Raw genomic sequence first — 21916 nt, 5'->3', positions numbered from 1 at the left:
TGTGTGTGTGTGTGTGTGTGTGTGTGTGTGTGTGTGTGTGTGTGTGTGTGTGTGTGTGTGTGTGTGAAAATTAGGATTAAGGACTTGCCCGAAGCACTATGCGTGTTAGTGGCTGTACAAGAATGTAAGAACTCTTGTATATATATATATATATATATATATATATATATATATATATATATATATATATATATATATATATATATATATATATATATATATATATGAATGAAAACTCACACCCCAGAAGTGACTCGAACCCATACTCCCAGAAGCAACGTATGGGTTCGAGTCACTTCTGGGGTGTGAGTTTTCATTCGCATATAGTCCTGGGGACCATTCAGGCTTGTTCGCATATATATATATATATATATATATATATATATATATATATATATATATATATATATATATATATATATGTATATATGTAAACAAGCCTGAATGGTCCCCAGGCATATATGCAACTCAAGACTCCACACCCCAGAAGTGACTAGAACCCATAGAGCCGGAGCACTATGCAACTGGTGTACAGGAGACCTTAACCACTCGACCATCAGTGACCATGCAAAAGATGATGGTAGCCGAGACTATTTACCCATCATCCTGACGGCACTTTGATGGTAATCTTGGGCAGTTATTTATCAAATCACCTCACTTTGTGGGGCCACGTGAGCAACACATGTGAACAAGCCTGAAATGGTCCCCAAGCATATATGCAACTGAAAACTCCACACCCCAAAAGTGGACATGCATGTGAGTGGGATTGGGTGATTAGAAATAGGAGCCGACTCGTATGGGCTAGTGGGCCATCTGCAGTTACTTTTGTTCTTATGTTTCCTCATGAATACCGAGAGTAGAGATCGGCTATATTTATGCCCCCCCCCCTCCCCCACACAGCTTATCTTTAATTAAGGGAGGATGTTGAAAACATTTGGGTCCTTAATTTTTATAGACTTGTCTTTCAGCATATCAATTGCACCTTTGCTTAAAAATTGAATAGTATTAAACGATACATTAGAGTCCCCTAATTAATTACTTCCGTGTGTAGATTTGGAGTTAGTCAGTCTAATATTTTCTAAATGTAAATCTCGCTGGCGCTCGATCCAGGGAATATAGTTTGAGAGATTTTCAGTAGTCCCAATAATTTAGGATTTTATTGAATGAATTCGGACAAGTAAAGGGTCTCTGCATCAGCAACTTCAGTTTTGAATATGTTTGTTAGTGTGCAACAATATTCCATCATAGAGTATTAAAAAGTACCATCATTAGTTTGACATCTGCTTGAAGGGTTCTTGTTATCCGGCCTATCTGGGTTTTTTTCCCAGTTACATAGTTATAATAGTGAAAGTGAGATTAAGTGACACGATCCACCTTTAATTAAAGTTCTTCCCTATTTGGTTTATACGACTTTATCAATTCTTTGAAATCTATGGTTGGAGGGGTTTGTTTAAGTTAAACGTGTTAGATGACAGAGGTATGGAAATGGATTTGGGTAAGGGAGGGATAGAAAAAGTTAGGGGGTGAAAGGAACAGGATGGATGCTGACCTCAACATAATATTCTTCTAGGTGAACTACACAAATAGCTTGACTCTTAACAAGAAAATAGACGATTAAACTACTCCTGCCTTCACATAAACACTGATATTAATGCAGTGTTAATTTCCAACATAGGAAACCAATACAATAATATTTGACTAACAGGGAGACATAAATAAATGACATCAAAATGAGGAGTGAGCTAAGTAGGGAACAGTGATCACACGGAAATTAGATTTAAAGTAAAATTAATAGATATGCAAGACAGGGGAGTAGTAATATATGTTAGGGGAATTTTAAAGTGTAAAAGTAAAGAGGGGATCAAAAGTGAGCCACATACAGAAACTATATTTGGTTGGAATTAATTTAAAATAAATAATAATAATCTAATAATAAGCGTTAAACTTCGACAAATGGAAGCATAGCATCTATGGGATGAAATATCTAAAGCATTATATGCAGACGAGGAGTCACAATAACGTGGCTGAAATATGTTGACCAAACCACACACTAAAAAGTGAAGGAACGATGACGTTTCGGTCCGTCCTGGACCGAATCGACTTGAGAATGGTCCAGGACGGACCGAAACGTCGTCGTCCCTTCACTTTCTAGTGTGTGGTTTGGTCAACATCTAAAGCATCTATCCCAAACAGTGTTTGTGTTGGGGACGATTTCTTCCTTAAACAACATATTAAGGAGCCAACATAGGAAAACACTAAAATAATATTTGACTAACAGGGATATATAAATAAATGACATCAAAATGAGGAGTGAGCTAAGTAAGGAACAGTGATCACACGGAAATTAGATTTAACGTAAAATTAATAGATATGCAAGATAAAATTCTGCTAAGGTGCTAGATTTCTAAAAAGCTGATTTTGACAAGTTAAGGCATAGTTTCTAAGTCGAACTCTTACTCTTTGTGCTGCATTCTTATCTGATACTGTATACCAAACACGTACCCTCCCGGTTCACCTCTCGGCATACGTGGATGACTTAACATTGTATTATTCAGACAATAACCGACCAACCTTAAAGCCCTCACTGGCACCACCTGGGTACCATTAAACACTGCACCATTTTAATACAACCGACATTTGAAGTCAACTTGATTATTGTTGCCAGTCATATGCATGCGCAGCGACTGCTAAACTTCAGAGCCTTGAGGTAATACAAAATGCCATGCGAATTATATGTGGCGCACGTAGTCCTTAGCACTGGCTAGGGATCCGGGGTCTCATTTGCAAGGGATTCAAATGATATAACTTGTAGAGTTTTTTATTTATTTAATGATACATCCCTTGAGCTCACTGCACTCCCATCTGTGATGAAAGGAACAGATATATACACACCAAGATTTACACAAATGCATTAAGATTTGTAGAGATAATGCCCACAAGTAACAGAAAACATGAAAGATAAATAGTTATAACTATTTATCTTTCAAGTTAAATAAGGGATAACTAATGAGATTTGCAAGCTCTGAAACTAATTGGAGATGCATTCTTATTTCATGGTAGAATATAATGCACCATACAATTTCCAAATATATATATATATATGGTTCACATTTACTATATTAACTTTAAGACAGATTCATTATTGATAACTATGCACCATAAATTACTGGGATCTGCGTTCCCATCCTTTACCTCTTGTCTTGAAAACCCAGTGATGTTTGGTCTTATTCTCTGCTAGTGTGATAGGCTTCTATGCCCTGCTTCTTCTCTGTAGTGCATATATAGCTTAAACAGGATTATTAACAAAAATTCATTTAACGATATTAGTAAAGTAATAATAAAAGACTAGTTTTGGTTTTATGGCAATCTTCTAGTGACACCACATACTGCAAAACCAGTATTATTACCTGACGATACGAGTTCTGTCTTTTAAAAATTTTTTGTCGAGTCTACATTTTAATTGTGTTTATTTTATCTACATCTCTCTTTTGTCTTTGATTTCTTTGATTTATTCGCTTTGAGAAGCGAGTAAATTCGCACCCATTAAATATGCACTTATGTGTTCCATTGTTTACTTAGTATTTCCCCTTTCTTCCTTACCTACCTCCCTATACTAAAATATAATTTTCTCTCTTTTAGAATTATACCTAATTAAGCGATGGACGAGAAAACATAAATACGCATCAATTACATAATGTACATTAACCACAAGAACAACGAGATTGTAGTTGTGGCATCTACAATAACAACGTTCCGTGTACTATTGGGCATTTCTAACGATCCAGTCGAGGAAGGAGGAGACGCGTGTGTAGACTCCGGGGAACTCTGGTCGAGCACACCCGACACCGAAGGACACGATGCCCACTACGTAGTACTTGCCATTGGCACCCCTGTAGTTGAGAGGTCCTCCGCTGTCACCCTGAGGAGAGATATGAATGGTCAGTAAGAACCGCTGATGAAGGAGGTCAAATACTGAGGGTTTGGTGGCCACAAAGATGCTTAAATGATACTGTTCGGTGGAGGGCAACAGAGGAAATATTTTTGTATATTTGACACTGTGCACGATAGTATTCAACTGCACATACGGACAAAACTCATAGGAAATGCATCAACTGATCAAATTTCCTTTCTGTCACCTAATATGCATTCCAAAAGAGACTTAGACTTGAGGTACTTACACTACACGAGTCCTGGGTGCCGGAGCCGGCGCACAGGTGCCTCTGGTCCACCACAGGCTTGTCTCCCTGAACTGCCTGGTAGGAGGTGCTGCAGGTGCGGGTGTCCACCACCGGCACCTTTGCCTCCATGGGCACATCAGAGAGTGTTCTGCTCTCTGCACAAGGAGATACGTGTACAAAATTTAAAACAAAAGCAAAAAAGTGATGAAACCCCATTAAAATATTTTGTTATTGGAAGTGAGGAAAGGTTGTGAGTACAGACACAAACTTCTATCTACTTTCTTATTTGAGATGTGGTGGGATTGTATGTCTTTAATGATCAGCAGGGTATATACACCTAGCTGCACCCTATTTGCTTGTATATATATATACATTGATAGCTTGTTTTAGCCCTGAACTATGATGAGGACTGATGTATATCTGCTGGTCTTTCAGTAAGCTCGTGTCACAGTCGTAATAACCCTCTACAGCACAGGTCTCAATCTTCTTTTTTTAAACTGTGACACACTGAGCAAGGTGCTGAAGTTGTTAAGACACCATCATTTTTTAAAGAGAGACTTTATATGTATAAATAAACGGGTTTAAGATTGTGTTAAATGTCTAATAGCCAAAATTGTAATCATAGTGTTATTTTGTAAGTAAAGTTGATCACGGGTTTTAAAAGATTGCTGTCATTTATTCCTGTTATTTTTTATCTTCCCTCAAACTCCTGCGGCACACGTCTGGACCATTCGCGGCACACTAGTGTACTTGGACACTAGTCAAAGTACATATATAGTGTGTATTTTAGTGTGTATTAGTGATATATATTAGTGTATTTTTTAGTGTGCCGGGACACTAGTGTGTTGGGACAGTAGTGTCCCAGCACAGTGACCGAGACCTTCAAAAAGAAATAAAGGGCATGAAAACTCACCAAAAGTTGTCCTCCCCCAGCCTACGATAGTAAGGCGGCTTCCTTCGAAATTGTTGTTGCGCTCGTTGAAGGGAAGACACGCTGGGGCGATCTTATCTGGAGGGAGATGGAGGCGGTTACGAGGGACCACAAGAGGTCTGACTTATTACAGCTGGAGTCGCCTACTTGATATATTATGTACAAACAAAGCTTTAGTCAATTGTTAATGTTATGTAAACATTGAGGAATCTTCCAAACACAACTACACCATAGACACAAAAAAGCACATCTGAATGTTAAAATTCTGGTCAATAATCTATTGTGATGGCCTTAAAAATAGCCCTCCTGCCGTTGATAGCTTCTAGCCTAAGCCCAACAACAAACAAAAAACTTGTTTGCTTCACGTGCTCTTAATACTGTACTAGATTTTATTTCAACATTTTTGTTATTAACACATTTAGGTACATCTGCATTTGTTCAAGTTCAAGTTCAAGTTTGTGCAACTACCCTAGACTATATGAAGGGTAGTACAGCGTGTGTCCAAAAACTAGCTACGTGATGCTAAAAATCCCCATTACCGAGGCATGTGATCAGTAATTCTTTCAACATACTGTTGTTGTTGATTGAGATGAGACGACGATCGAGGGATGAGGATGCGTCCATTTTCAACATACTGTGATGTTTCAAATATCGAAACAAGTACCAACGTAAACAAATCCATATCTTCTAATTCCCTTCTATGAATTCTACTTTTTCAGCCCATTAATGGCACGAACTTTTGTAGATTGAATAACTTTATATATTCTCAAGCCACTGCTGGTGAGCATAATAACAACTACGAATTACACTCACCAATAAACTGGACGTCGCGGTCCATAATGAGCAGCATGATGTCATTTTCCTTGGTCCTTCGGTTGTATCCACCGTCGATGCGGCTGGCGATCCTGAAGTCTTGCGGAGCTGCGTCGTCGTTTGATCGGGTCAGGCTGAATTCCCCGAGCCGTATATCTTCCCTGTAACACAATACTCAGGGTAAGACTTGTAGGGCCTTACGATAACCAATATGTAACATAACAATGTGCCCTGAGCGGAGACACTGTGGTGATAGGAACTAACTAACTACACAGAAGGATAAACGATTGCAAGAGTGTTATACTAATTAAATGAATTAACAAGAATTTCATTGTAAAATAGCATGTTGAAGTAACTTTGACAAGTGTGCGGTAAAGATTTTATTGTTATATAAAATAAATAACAAATATTATAACGATATTTTTATTTATTACTTAACTGGCTAAGTGAGTAGGGACGGTGCGTTCTGCAGCTAAGAGTCTGAGTGACTCAAGACTGTTATACTAGTCAAGATTACCACCAACGAACTGCTACAAAATGGCCTTTGCAAGAATTATCAAGGACAGTGGTTCTTAACGTTAACTGTAGCTCGCACCCTTTTATCTCTCAAATTTGACGTTCTTCCACAGATTTATATGTTTCTCCGATGATGGAGTCCAGACGCTCTTTCCAAAAAGACACATAGAGGGGGCGGGGGGGGGGGGGGGGGAGATATTACAGGAGTGTCACAGGCCAGTCGGGGTTGGCCCTAGTGCCACACTTTGAGAAATATTAGAATCTATAGAGACGCCTTGGGATTTTCTGAAATCTGAAATGAATTCGGAGATTTTTCCCGTAGGGTTTTAATCCTTACACCTTCAGTTTACCCGCTCATTTTCATTGTTTACTCGAAAATGACGAGCGTGATTTCATCATTCTCGTCATTTGATTCGGGTTACTGAATCTAATATTATTATATTTTCTGAGAAAGTGACAGAGAGAGAGAGAGAGAGAGAGAGAGAGAGAGAGAGAGAGAGAGAGAGAGAGAGAGAGAGAGAGAGAGAGAGAGAGAGAGAGAGAGAGAGAGAGAGAGAGAGAGAGAGAGAGAGAGAGAGAATACAAAACTTTTTTCCGGCTTGTCCAAATTCAATAGTACTAAATTCTACTTTCTAATTGTCCAGTACTATATAAACAGAAGGACGGGCTGGATTTATCATTTAATATTGTCATTAATTTTTCTTGTATAACTAATGAACGTGAAAATTTGTAAACTTAGTCAACTATTACTGTACCACCATTTCAGAATAAAGTTTATGAACTTGATTTTGAAATTATCAAAAGAAAGCACTAGTATGGCTATATACGCTTTGTAGTCAAAGCATATGGAGGCAGCAGTTGTTTTATAACAAAAAATATGAATACCCAATTTAGAATTTTGTGATTTTTATATATAAAATATTATTATTATTATTATTATTATTATTATTATTATTATTATTATTATTATTATTAATATACTCACGGGTCTCTCTTGCCAGGCTCGTTAAAGCAGTGGGCAGCCGTAAGCACGTGGTGCTGGGTGATGAGAGTGCCACCACAGTCGGTACGGAAGGAGCCGTCTGCTTGCCGAAACCCTATGGCCGCCAGCCACGGCCAACGCCCAGGCTGTGTAAGTGCACTAAATTAACCAAAGCACATTACCTCCACGATAAATATTATTAGAAAAAGAGGCAATAAAGGAAGAAAATGAGAAATGTTCTATCTGTAGAAGCCATTGTACAGTAGATACAAATTAATTAACACAAATAAGGTGATAAGCTATTTACAGATAGGCTACGCTCCTCTAAAACCACTAATATGGAATTTGCAGAGCTTTACAATTCAACAGAAAAGTCAGTATTAATGTACTTCAAACTAATGGATATATTCTAGTTTATATGTAGGCTAGGCTTTCACGTAATTACAATACAACAGTAGTAGTATTGTAACTACCTGAAGCCGAGCCTACATATAAACTAGAATATATCCACAACGGGCTCACCATAGCCCGTGCTGCTTGAACGTTTTTGTTCCTAGTAGCTGAATCTAAAACAACAATAACTACCATTAGTGATAAGGAGAATTGATATAGTATCAGATGGAGTTGTATTTTAGACAGTACGCATTGAATTATCAACAGAACGGTTCATAGGTAAATATGATATAATACTACAGATGCAAAACTGTAATAATAGTAATAATTGGGTGGGTACCATAATGAGGAAGTGATGTGCGTTTTTTTACTTGATTTTGCAATAAAGAAAATGTATTAGAATTCTTTACTCCGTTAGGGAGTTTAATAATGTATTTTAGGTTCCTTTATTGGCATAGCACGTTTGAATACCTTGAAACTTGGAAGGGTAAAGAAATATTTCCTATATGATGTTTATGGGCTCTATCACATCCCTCTAGAGAAGAATTACTAGTTAGGATTAGTATTGCAGTAAAGGGTTTTGTAAGTGTAAAGATCACAAGTTAATGGATGGAGTGTGTCAATGTTTATCATGTTCCGAAATCTGAACAAATGATCTGCATACTGTCGATACAGAATTTGCTATAGTTCTGATTGTTGAGTTTTGTTAGGAAATGGTGGGTTTCAGGTATAGATAACGGTAGATGAATCAATTGATAATATTTTAAAGATTTCAGATTTATGTCTCTCATGAGGCCTTAACATTTCAATGTGTGATGGTAAAAGAAATATTTGCAAATAATATATCCAAAAACCTTTCAATATTGAATACATAATGTGAACGTACATATTCAATTATGTCGCCTCCGACAACCCTATCTCCGGAGGGAGTACCACAGACACTCTCCGATGGAATGATGTTCTTGATGGGAGCTGGGCGCCCAGGAGGGATGGGAGCTGAGCGCCCAGGAGAGCCTGGTCTCCCTGGAGCGCAACACACGTACACTGTCCTCGGCAAGAATCTGATGGCGGGAACATAAATGAGTATCCTGAGTAGAGAGAGCTTATAACAAGTAAAATATTACAAAGGATTTGTAATATTTTACAGTATTTACAGTCATTACAGTATTTACAGCACTGGACTGTCATGCTATGAGATTTATTTTATATTAAATCTTTATAATAATACTGCATCTTCAAGTACAAAATAGCAGAATTCAGTATTAAATGGTTTCACGAGAACAAAATTGGACACGACGATGATCTTACCTGCATATGCGACGCCTGAGGAACTGGAGGACTTGTGGCTGACTGATCTGACCAAAGAGGTCAGCGTAACTCCGACACTGACTCAGTGGTCCACAAGTGCCTGTAACCATTCAAAATAACAGTACAATAATGAACAATTATTTCAGAGATAAAAACACATGACCATACTATATTAGGAAACATTACATCACACCCAAATTATCTCCAAATACACAATAGGAAGTGCTCAATTATTAATTGCTGTGTAATAGTGTTTAAATCTTATGTTTTATTTGGGAACCCACTTTTAGGGGAAATAAAATCATTTCGTGTGTGTGAAACCGACCCGGCCAGGATTCGAACCCATGCCGTCCAGGATCACCCCTAAACGTACACAGCACCGTGACCACCGCACCAATGATCGTCTAGTAATGATCGTAGTGAGCACTCAACCTACATAAGTTCAGCCACCAAAATCTATCTCATAAGATATTAAGACATCGCCCTCACAAAAGTTCTAAACAAAGGGCTATAACCTAACAGTCACAACATTCAAAACTGTCTCAACAAACAGGTTAGCTATAATGAATTTCCTAGTGCATAACATCCAGCATAACTACATCCGAGGAGAAGAGTCTCTTGAATAGTCGTTCCACTACACCTTGCCAAACATTTGGATACAACATTACACCCAAGCCATGTAACTTGTTCTTGCTCTCCTTAAGTCTGCCGAAGTTGTGAAAACTTTATTTGCATTTTATCTTGATTCTCCTCCTTCCCTGACACTCATCTACGCTACCAAAGACAGTCAGTTACCGTCAGTGACAGTCCTTCCCTCACACTCATCTACTCTACCAAAGACAGTCAGTTACAAGACTCAAGCCTAAAGAAGTTCAATAAAGTACGTACCTCCCTGTCCCTCGGGGGTTCTGCAGCCGTTGGCAAAGTTAGAGGTAAGAAAGTTAAAGTTCTGGCGGTTTTCCACTGATAGTACATTGTTGAGCTTACTGTCAACGTCCTTGGGCTCACCGGGGAATGTAACTGTGAATTATAAAACGAGAAAACGTGTTAAAATTGTGTTGGTAAAATAATTCAAACGGCATATGGATGGATTGTACCTGGATGGGGTTGTAGGAGTTCTTCCAGTCTCCAAGCCCGGTCCTGAGCCAGGCTTTACTTGTGAGAGCTTGGTCCACCAGGCTGTTGCTTGCAGAGACCCACAGGCCCACATATCCACCACAGCCCGGTTGGTCCGGCACTTCTTTAAGAAAACTAACCAGTTTTCTCTTGACGACCATGTTTGTTCCGGCAATATTCCTTATGCTCGCTGGGAGGATGATGAACAACAGTGGATTTTTTATGTTTATACAGTGTTCTCTGGTTGTGCCTATGGCACCCCTGCTCTTCGTTGATTCTATTCTGCATTTTCATCCATATCGTTCACTCCAGTATGTTTAGTTTAGTTCATTTATTATGCACCCCATACCCATCTTGTGGGCGGTAGTGGAAAGGGTTACAGAGGCACATAATGGGCTCAGGGACTGAACCCCACAATTCATTTAGCTAAGCAAGTTACAATCTTGATGAGCTAGTTACAAAATTCAATATAAGTCATCACATCAACAATGGGTTCGAGATCGACCGCAAGTACAGGTTCTAAATTAAGCAACTGACATATGTGGAGAGCTAGTGTCAAAATTTATATGTTTGTCCTGAACACCGCCCCCCATCCAGTGGACAGCGGTGGATAGGTTACAATCACTTAGTTACTACCTACAGTTAGCAAACTGGGGATATTTGGCTAAAATTTCTGGTAGCAGATCATTTTGAATGAAATATTGACACATCGCTGGAACATTGGTTATAGAATTGTCTCTAAATTCACGTATCTTTTCGCACTCCATCACATAGTGACGGAGGGTGTGCGAATAATTTTGTTGACACAGTTTACATTTGGTCAGGTCTACATTAGCAGATAATGAGAATTCCCAGAGATACTTGTAACCGAGTCTAAGCCGAGCAGTAGTAACATCTAGAAGTCTGCTGATTTTATTGGATGATCCAGATTTGGGACCTGGCTCTCCAGTATTTTCCACATGTATATTATTTGTGAAGCTCTGAAATTAAGTTATTTTCAGAGTAATTCACATTGAATCAGATGTTGCCTATTTTCCAAGATAAAAGTGTTATTATTTTATATCATCAGGGTGTTTGAAACCATTTGCCCATTTTCTTAAATTAATTCTTTTCTCCGCATCCCTAAAAAAATGTTTGATGAGAATGGGCTGAATAAAATTTAAGCTTAGGATAAAGTTCTGAGGCAAGGAGCCATTCAGTGCTGAATATGGTATAATGATTATAAATCCATGAGAATAATTTGTGGTAAATATTATTTAAAGAAATTCATTGCTGGATTTATTCTAAGGATCTCATTTTTGTTATTATTTTATAATTTGTTTACGTGCTTGAATATACCTTTGCCAATCTATATCCATAAGAGATAATGTCTGCTTGTCTGTCTGTTCAAGGTCAGAGGCCAATCGTTTAATTGGGGACTAACTTAAACCAACTTTATAAGGGAAATGGTCTCAGGTACAGGATCGGACATAGGCTGGTAGGGGTCGGTTAACTTAAATAATTTAAGAGATATTAGCATTTATAGACACTTGTATGCAATTTTCTTGGAGTCAAGTATGAAATATTTGGCGTGTTTCCCATAGAGTTTCCACTGCTTCCTAATGATACATTTTTTTGAGACAAGTGGAAGAGGGAAGAAGTGGGGGGCAGGTGAGGAAGGAAGGGACGAACTGGGTGATGAGGTGTGAATATGAAGTGAAGAGGGTAAACAAAAGGTGGAAGAGAGGGGGGGATACCATGAGATATATATATATATATATATATATATATATATATATATATATATATATATATATATATATATATATTATATATATATATATATATATATATATATATATATATATATATATATATATATATATATATACAATATATATATATATATATATATATATATATATATATATATATATATATATATATATATATATATATATATATATAACTAAGAACTCTAATTGACCCGGCCACAGACAGACAGACAGACAGCAGGATGGAGGGAGTGACAGGAAAGGGGGATGTGGGAAGAGGAGGAACAAAATACAGTTGCAATTAAAAATCCGCATTTAAAACTAGTTAAATATGTGAGTAAAGTAGCATAAGAATTCAGATAGGCTGAAATATTTTGAAGTAAATTTAATAGACATGCAATTGCTATGTGTGAAAAAATAAAAGCGCTATTACTCTTCATATATGACTCACTATTTCTAAAATGTTATCATGCGGTTATAAAGGAGCCATTATACCTACTTTGTGCCTGGGCCGTCGCGAGGAAGAGCACCACACATCCAAGCAATTTCATTTTTTCTGAAAAATATATTAATTCTGTTAAAATATGCACATCATTATTATTTTAGTTGTATATTTTATCTAATTGTTTTAATGAGAAATATGTATATTTTATCATAGAACGTAAACCAGCACGTGAGAAACTAAAGATAATTATATTGTAAACTATATAATTACTATATAATAATATAAACTATACTGTATAATATAATTGTAATTCTATAATTACTACATTGTAATGATAACTAAAATTTTCACATTCGTTACCGTATTTAAATCATTCTATTACACTTGGAAGGCAGTGGAAGGCTTCACGTAAAAAATGTACGTAAAAATGCTTATAGAATCGTACCTGCAGGGTAGAGCCTCATCTCTTAGACCTCGCCTTTCATGCTGTCGGTCACCAAGTGCAATTATTCCTACGTTCCATTTTTATATTACACCTGCTTTTAAAACTAAAATTTGGTAGCTTCATACTGCTTCGTCTAACACATCACACCTATTCACTTCTCATAATTAAAGAATACTTTCTTAAATATCTATGACATCTGTGTGTCTTGTTGTTACAATCATGCCCCTGTGCTTTTTCTAATTATTTTTTCTAACATTTCATCTTTGTTTACCATGTTGATTTCTCAAGAGCCTTTATGTAGTGATCAAGTTTAGTCTTGCTCTGTCCCTCCAGTGTTAGGAGGTCATGCTCTGTCCCTCCAGTGTTAGGAGGTCATGCTCAGGCTGCAGCATTTCATCATATTCCTCTCAGCTCAAGGATCAGCATTGTTACAAATCCCCGGGAGATATTCTTTTTTATATTCGTGTTTCATTGGATGAATTTAACACATAATCGTTTCATATTCAATTATTGGTATCACATACGTAGTGTATACGGCTCAGAAGACTTTCTTGTCTAAATACATGAATGATATCCAGATATTCACTTGCTTGAATAAGGTGCTTCTGCTGCTGTGTGTGAGCGTGTGTGTGTCTGTGAGTGTGTGTGTGAGTGTGTGCGTGTGTGTGTTTTACCTAAGTGTAGTTACAGGATGAGAGCTACGCTCGTGGTGTCCCGTCTTCCCAGCACTCTTTGTCATATAACGCTTTGAAACTACTGACAGTCTTGGCCTCCACCACCTTCTCACCTAACTTGTTCCAACCGTCTACCACTCTGTTTGCGAAAGTGAATTTTCTTATATTTCTTCGGCATCTGTGTTTAGCTAGTTTAAATCTATGACCTCTTGTTCTTAAAGTTCCAGGTCTCAGGAAATCTTCCCTATCGATTTTATCAATTCCTGTTACTATTTTGTATGTAGTGATCATATCACCTCTTTTTCTTCTGTCTTCTAGTTTTGGCATATTTAATGCCTCTAACCTCTCCTCGTAGCTCTTGCCCTTCAGTTTTCGGAGCCAGTTAGTAGTGTGTCTTTGCACCTTTTCCAGTTTGTTAATGTGTTTCTTAAGATATGGGCACCACACAACCGCTGCATATTCTAGCTTTGGCCTAACAAAAGTCGTGAACAATTTCTTTAGTATATCGCCATCCATGTATTTAAAAGCAATTCTGAAGTTAGAAAGCGTGTGAGTGTGTGTGTGAGTGTGTGTCTGCGTGTGTGTGTGATAGCAAGAACACTGACAAAATTTCGTACATATTGTAAATTAAAGTTCCCCTAAAATAATGCACAATACAAAGTTCAGGTTTCTCATACATTAATGATTTCAACTTGTTACACGAGATAGCATTTGCCGAGGTACCCAACACTTCCCAAGTGAACATCAGAGCCCACGTCTTCTCCACATACGATCTTCATCACTGTATCAACTTTACTCTTACCGCTTACCATCCCTGGCCCTTGGGGTTTCCCCAGAATCCATGATTCATTGGGATTTTCTGTCAAGAAAATAGATTGTGACTGAATCTTGGGAGAGTTATAAGACTTGGAACTTAGCTACCGATATGGACAAAAAACAATCGTTGCTTAAGACAGGGCCTAGAAGATGCAACCTTCTTTTGGGTCAAATGAGGAAGCCGTGGAAAGTGTGGCCGAATTTCGTTTAACGATGTCTGATAGCATAGTGAACAGACTTTCGAATTTATATATACATGTATATATAGATTTATAAACTTTCCTAAATTGTTAAATTTATTATTCTAAAAATGCATTGACGTTATAAAACATGCATCAAATGAAGAATTATTGTCACACTATACATTAATAGGTTATATGCCTGCCTTGCTTTATTTTACAAGGTAATTAACTCATCTTGCGAACACCCATACATTCGAAGTGTCGCCCACACATGTAAAAATGATCCCTACAAATAATGGTAGCAGTGGTTCTTCTGAACTAAAAATGAACGTTGGCTGACCACGGAAGATTCCGGGAACTTTTTGTGATGTAATAATTGTGTGCACCATGCTCTCTTGTCTCAGTTACGCAAGCACTTACGAACCTGTACATCTTTTCTCAATCTTTGGCGGCTCTGTTTACAATTATTAAAGAGTGAATGCGCTCCGAAGCACCAGGAGACTGTTTTTAACAATAACAACAGTTGATTGGGAAGTTTTCATGCTTATAAACTGTTTGATAAACGTAACCAAAGCCGTCAAAGATTGAGGAAAGATGTACACGTTCGTAAGTACTTGTGTAAGTGCTTCGTGAATCCGGAAGCTAGCAGAAGGAGCGAAGTTCAGCATGTTGTTGACGCTTAACAGAAAAGAATCGATGCTATTTCCACAAATTTTAAAAACCTCTTATGGCAAAGCCTTGTTTTGAACTAACATAAGCAGGTGCTCTGAACACTTGACTACCATGTACAATATGCACCGGACTTAATACTGGAACTAGAAGGACATGTAATTACTTAAATAATGAAAATAAAACTCTAACATTTAAATATACTGTATGCTAGGCTTTAGTCTCAACCTGATATTAAGGTTTCACCGGCGTTCAAGGATATGGTCCGGGGAATGCCCGGTGTGAAGGCCTTGGACGCTGGTACCACAGAACTTCCCACCGAGCTGACGTGATGCCTGGTCTGGGAAACACGTCTTGTCGGTATAATTATAACACAAGACCTCTGTGACCGATACTTCCCGGCTTCTTAACCTTAAGCATATCTACTCCGTCCATAAACTAAGCGGTGTAATGCCTTGTAACTAAGATATTATAAAATAAAAATATCAATACATAGAACATTTATGCTCTAAATTTCCTAAAAGTTGAGAACAAATAAAACAATGAAACAGCGAATTTAGTGATATACAGATAGGAATTTATAATTCGTGAAATATGTTTGTTAATCAACAAGATATTAATAATTATATAATGTATATGTCTTTTATAACTATGGAAATATGCAACACATTAAGTATTATATATATATATATATATATATATATATATATATATATATATATATATATATATATATATATATATATATATATATATATATATATATATATATATATATATATATATATATATATATATGACTGTCAGACCACGAAGGTAAATTGAAACGGAATTTCCTTAAGTACTTTCGTATATTAATACATCTTCAGAAGGAGTCTTGTCGGATGTATATGTATACAGGATGTATATTAATACATCTTCACTCCTTCTGAAGATGTATTAATGTACGAAAGTACTTAAGGAAATTCCGTTTCAATTTTCCTCCGTGGTCTGACTCTGTCACATTTTTAATCACGTGTTTATTTTCGTGAATTACACACACACACACACTATATATATATATATATATATATATATATATATATATATATATATATATATATATATATATATATATATATATATATATATATATATATATATATATATATATATATATATATTATTTTATACTGTTATAAGCCTTCGGAGAACTAACACCATTTCTAAAAATGAAATTAAGCAAATAATGACGTCAAAGGAATTTCTCTTAAACCAGAAGGGCCTGTTTCATTCAAAACCGGCAAAACTACTGAGGTGATTCACTTCATGAACCTAACAAGTATCTCAACAGTTTCAAATGCATAATACAAATTTATACAAATTAAATGAAAAAAAACAGATGCTATTAAGAAAAGTTATTGCGAATTCTGGGTTGCATGTCTTAGCACTAGTCTCTAGGCTCACCAGTCATGGTTGCCGCAAGAATATATACACACCTGTCACCAAGAAAGATAATGAAATTCTTGCTTTTCTCAAAGTTGTCACACTCGAAACAACTGCCTCCTCCAGCGAGAATTTAAGACTCGCGAGCACTGTGTCTACACCGACGGCTCAGTCCAATCTTCTACTGGACGGACTGCAGCAGCATGTAGGTTTTATAGAAATATTATTTGCACAAAGACTGTCAGTATCAGGTTAAACAACTGGCTGACCTCCACACAAGCAGAACTAGCAGCATAGTATCCCTTTGTCTAGTATTTCTCACAGTATGAACTGAGTGAAAATTTATTGGAAATGCATATACTGTGTTGATGAAATTTATAATCCGTCCCCCCAGCCTAGTGTTCCAAACCATATAGCAGTCCAGCTCTTTCAGTTAATATGGTAATATAACCACAGCTTGGACTGAGAGTCCTTACTCGCTGGTAGCTGTGGCTGCGTATAACGTACACTCTCTCTCCTGGAGAGTAACTCAACTGGTTTTTCAAGAGTGCCATCTGCCACTGTTGTTTTTACTCTTAATCTTTACAAATTGATAATTTCTTTCTTAACTATTATATTTAAGAGTGGTGGCTTCAATATTTTTATATTTCAATGTTGAGCATCGGATTATATTTTTATTTTACACTTAAAAAATTAAAAAAAATATATATTTTTATGCCCCTGCCTAATACTGTGAGGATGAAACATTATCTGAGGATAATCAAAACCAATTTTCCGGAAAGACACCTATTAAAACCATTTTATAAATAACACAATAATTAACATCTTGTCGCAAATGCTTATAATTTTACATAGTTCCTTCGACTCTAATAAAACGTATGTATTCACTACACTCTTCAAGATTATAAAACTCTACTAATTAACCGAAATACATACCGTTGAAGATATCCTCAGCTTGTGACTTAAGTCTCCTTACGCGCACGGAGACAGACTGGCAAGAAAGACGCAGGTGTCTCGTTCTTAACCTTGCTTCTTAGTTGCCAAGTTCTCAATACTGGGAATACCATTCTTAGGTTGCCAGTTTCTCAGTTCAGTGAGTTCCATACTGTGACCCTTCACTTCCCATCACTCTCCAGTCGTATAAACAAATGCAAGAGGATTTCCGAACTCTTTTTAGAGTGCTTCATTTACCGGATACAAATAAGAACAAATTATGTTACAACTTCAGACAAAAAATTAGGCTACACTTTTTCCAAAACCATATATTTACATAACCTCACATATTCGTTGACTCCTATGGTGCAATTCTTTTTAAGTACAGACACAAAAATCTTTTAGTTCAAACGCATATTCTATAACGTGAACTACGTACATGGTGCAATCTATGGTACCATTATATACTACTCGGTAAACATGTTAATTAATGTAATGTTATGTTTGAGTAAATCTAAAATAAATGAGGTGTCCAACATAAGCTGTGACGCCTTGGCGACTCCGACACCAAACATGACGTCCTCGCCACCACCAAGACAACGCCACAATATAACAGGGGAGACCCCGTTTCCGGGCATTGATAATAAGTTTTAAACAGCGTCTCTGATTGACAGAATGTGAATTTCCTGTTAAAACTGCTGCTTAGTATTTATCCAAATAAAAAAATATTCTTTGAATAAATCGTATTAGATATATTTCCATAATTCTACAAAAGAGATATGTAAAAATGCTTCAAGTGTTGAAGGTATATCGAAAAGGAGAAACGTGTATTGTTCTACAATACACAAAGACACTTAGGTTTTACTCTGTGTCCATAAGATCCTAAAATGAGGCACCATTTATTCAAATAATCCGGTTAATTAACAATTAAAATATCAAATCCATGTTAACAGTATTTTCAGAATCCCCCTATTGTAATACCGACTGCTGGCAAGTTTTTATTCAGAATTGAGAAAACAAGATGACAGGAGATTCAAGCTCAAATTGCACAATTCCTACCACCAATTCCTTTAAAATATGAAAATAAAATAAAATAAAATAAAACTATCCACAGCCTATGTCACAAAATTGGATTTTGTATACGATCGCAGGATTATATTAATAAATTTTAATATTTGCATACTATGATGGCTCTTTTTTTTACTTATGAAGTTGTCATATAATTTTTCATATTGAAGAAGCACAATTGTCGACACAAAGGCGTCTCTACTCGATATTAACCTGGAACTAGTAAACCTGTTTGCTGTTCCTGGGGGAAATCCCGGTAACAGCTCACTTCATATGGTAGATATCAGATCCAAGTGTTCAGAAGTAGAAAATTGTCTTCTCTCTGCAAGGCTGTGTATTTGAGTGTTTAAGAAGCTATGTGCGTATTCTTAGTATGTATGTGGGTTTACGAGGAGCTATGTCTAGGCCTAGAGCCCCTGTCTCATGACTGTATTTTATCCTAGTTTCATTGGAAGCTGTGACTAGTTATTGCTTCCACCACCTCTGACTAAAGTTCATTCCGCTGTTTACCACACTTACTACATACAAGTACATATTTCCTTACATTTCTCTGCTCCTTCTATGTTTCCATTTTCCACTTGCGCCGCCTGTTGTTTTGATTCCCTTTACTTCAAATTCAGTCTCTATTCATTTCGTCTTTTCACTTCATTATCTTGTAAGTTTGTGGTCATATCGCCTCTAGTCCTGTTCTCTTCTAATGCCGTTAGAAATAATTTTCTTACCCTCCCCTCATAACTCACTCTTTTCTGGTACTAATCTTTTGGCGTATCTAAGGACTTTCTCAATTTTGATATTGTGCTTTACCACACATGGGCGCCATGCTGAATTGTGTGTGTGTGTGTACTAATGTTTTGAAGAAGCTATCAGCGTCAATACCTATTCACAAACACAAGGAACAAAGTTCTGATTTTAAATAGATCCCCATGATCGTGTTATATTAACTTGTTCTCTCCGATATTCTCAGATATCGAAAGCAATGAAATTATTCAGGCTCATAAAATCAAATAAAAATGTTTTCCATATTCCCATTTAGCTTATTCATTGTGATGAATCTTGGTTCAACGTATTCTGAATGCACCTTTAGAAGACAAAATTTTGACTAGTAGGCATATACTTTGTTGAACGACCCAATAACGTATGATCAAATTATTCACATTGTGTTTATTATAGCAATGTTTTCATACTACAAAAGGTACGAAAGTACTCTCCCAGTTCAGAGCATGACTCACCACCGGTCCTCATCTACTAGCCTCACCAAGCTATCCTCCATCCGGGTTCTGGGACCCAGCACAAAGTTTTCCTCTTTCAAGTATTTTCGTCATATACGACACGTTTTGTCTTGTGTTTTCGGAGAATCGTAATGTGTATTTATTTATTTACAGTACTAATTTCTTAACGATATAGGTATCTAAAGTTCAAAGCATTAAAAATATGAATAGAGGAAAACCCATGTCATTCCACAAAGTTTAATCAAATTATTTGCATAAGTAAAGTTGTTAATGTAAGTTATGTGGTTTTCATTGGAACAATTTTCAGCGAGAATTTTCCTCATTTCGATAATGATATTAAATGGCTTGCTTTTTAGTCTCAGCTTTCCTTATTGTGGGCTCGTGACGTCTACTACTTTTTTTGTATTCTAATACGAAGTTGTTGTTTTTTATTATTATTATTTTCTACCACAGACGTGGCCAAACATTTACAATGCTAACCAACATATATACATTTTCTTCTGTCCTCCATGGACAGTGTGAGAGATTTGTCAAACATACAGTTCAAGGATTTATTGAACAATCAACCACAGAAGGTGATTGTAGTGCTTTTAAAATGCTAGGCTAAGCTACATACGTAAATACATAGATACACAGATTTATGTATGCTACATAAAGTGTTCGATGTGTCTTTTACAGTGTCATTAATGTGCATTTACAAAGGCGAAACGTAACTCTGATCAGCTTCCACATATACTTTATACACATACATACTCACACATATACATACATACATATATATACACACACATACCTTTGTCTCTTTTACTCTGACAGGGTGAGATAGCTGATAGAGAAAGTAGTGTGCAATTAATATGAAGGTAATCTATTACTTGTTACCACCACTCATCATGAGAAAATTTTTTGAATTGACGAATGTAATTCCAACAGATACAACTAATACACCTAAGGTCGACTTCCTGATTACACTATGTCTATACTTAATAACAGTTAAAACAAAACAATAATTGCTTTAATGTTAGTTTTAACAAACATTAAACATTTCTGAAACACTAAGCATATAACCGGGAAACAGACTGAAGCGAAACGAAACGTTTGCAGCAAGAAGGAAAATTTTATCGTTACTTTCCATGCTTCGTTGTGTTTGGGAACGTCTGATCATAGGGAAATTCCCCTTCCCTGAACAAATAATTTAAGTGCATTAGTGAAATCAAAAGCACCATAAGGCACCATTAATCGCAGGTGCTGCCTGCGATTAATGAGTAACAGCATCGATAATTTCGGTGGATGACCTAGGCTCGAGCACTTTTCTGTAGTCTAAACTACTGCAAATTTGAGGTTCGTCAAATCGTGGGAAGGGGTTGACCTGTTCGTCTACCTACATTCGAATGTAGGGGGACCTACATTCCCTCCAATGCGTTATGTGTGGTTTCCTCCGAGGCTATGGGTCCCCCTTCTTCCAGCCAGAGGTGATACTAAAATATATATATATATATATATATATATATATATATATATATATATATATATATATATATATATATATATATATATATATATATATATATATATATATATATATATATATATATATATATATATATATATATATATATATATATATATATATAATTGATTACCACAGTCGGAAAACATTCCTTGCATAAATCTAGCAAACTCGGTGGTGCGGGGACTTGCTCAAAGTAGTTATACAGGCTTTCTTGTGGCTGGCAACTTTTTTCCTATTCACTGAAGAGGCGGAACATCACCAAGAATATACGGACGTGCTAGCAGACAAAGATTTAGGTTAGTTATACCACCAGTATTGACGATAAACTTTCACTACGATGTAATCTAAACTTTCTTATAATTTTCGAATTTGACAATAGCTCTCGATATAATGGGGGTTGCCTTGAAGGAAAGAAAGACTTTGTAAGAATCCTTAAATGATAATGCATAGCACTGTTTCAATCTTACTTACAAGAGCATTTTATCAGCGCAAGAAATATTTATGATAGAAAGCCTAAACAAGTATATAT

General features: G+C 36.4%; 1 protein-coding gene across 2 annotated transcripts; it reads right to left on the bottom strand.

The window, feature by feature from the left end:
* Positions 1–2806: 2806 nt before the first annotated feature.
* On the bottom strand, positions 2807–18189 carry LOC138349697 (venom protease-like). Of its 2 annotated transcripts, XM_069338670.1 has the most exons (11): positions 17584–17638; positions 16701–16840; positions 12491–12547; positions 10010–10141; positions 9122–9221; positions 8700–8874; positions 7424–7566; positions 5923–6083; positions 5092–5187; positions 4179–4333; positions 2807–3919 (listed from the first exon to the last, which is right to left on the bottom strand). In XM_069338670.1, exons 3-11 carry the CDS (start codon positions 12540–12542, stop codon positions 3761–3763), a joined length of 1173 nt encoding a protein of 390 aa, XP_069194771.1. In that variant the 5' UTR covers positions 12543–12547; positions 16701–16840; positions 17584–17638; the 3' UTR covers positions 2807–3760. The 2 variants fall into 2 exon arrangements, with proteins under 2 accessions (XP_069194771.1, XP_069194770.1); XM_069338669.1 differs by lacking the exon at positions 16701–16840 and having other exon boundaries at positions 17584–18189.
* Positions 18190–21916: the final 3727 nt, after the last annotated feature.

This window comes from Procambarus clarkii, chromosome 40, assembly GCF_040958095.1.
Source record: "Procambarus clarkii isolate CNS0578487 chromosome 40, FALCON_Pclarkii_2.0, whole genome shotgun sequence".
Lineage (NCBI taxonomy): Eukaryota > Metazoa > Arthropoda > Malacostraca > Decapoda > Cambaridae > Procambarus > Procambarus clarkii.
The sequence above is the reverse complement of the archived record's forward strand: the minus strand, read 5'-3'. Positions and strand labels throughout refer to the sequence as shown.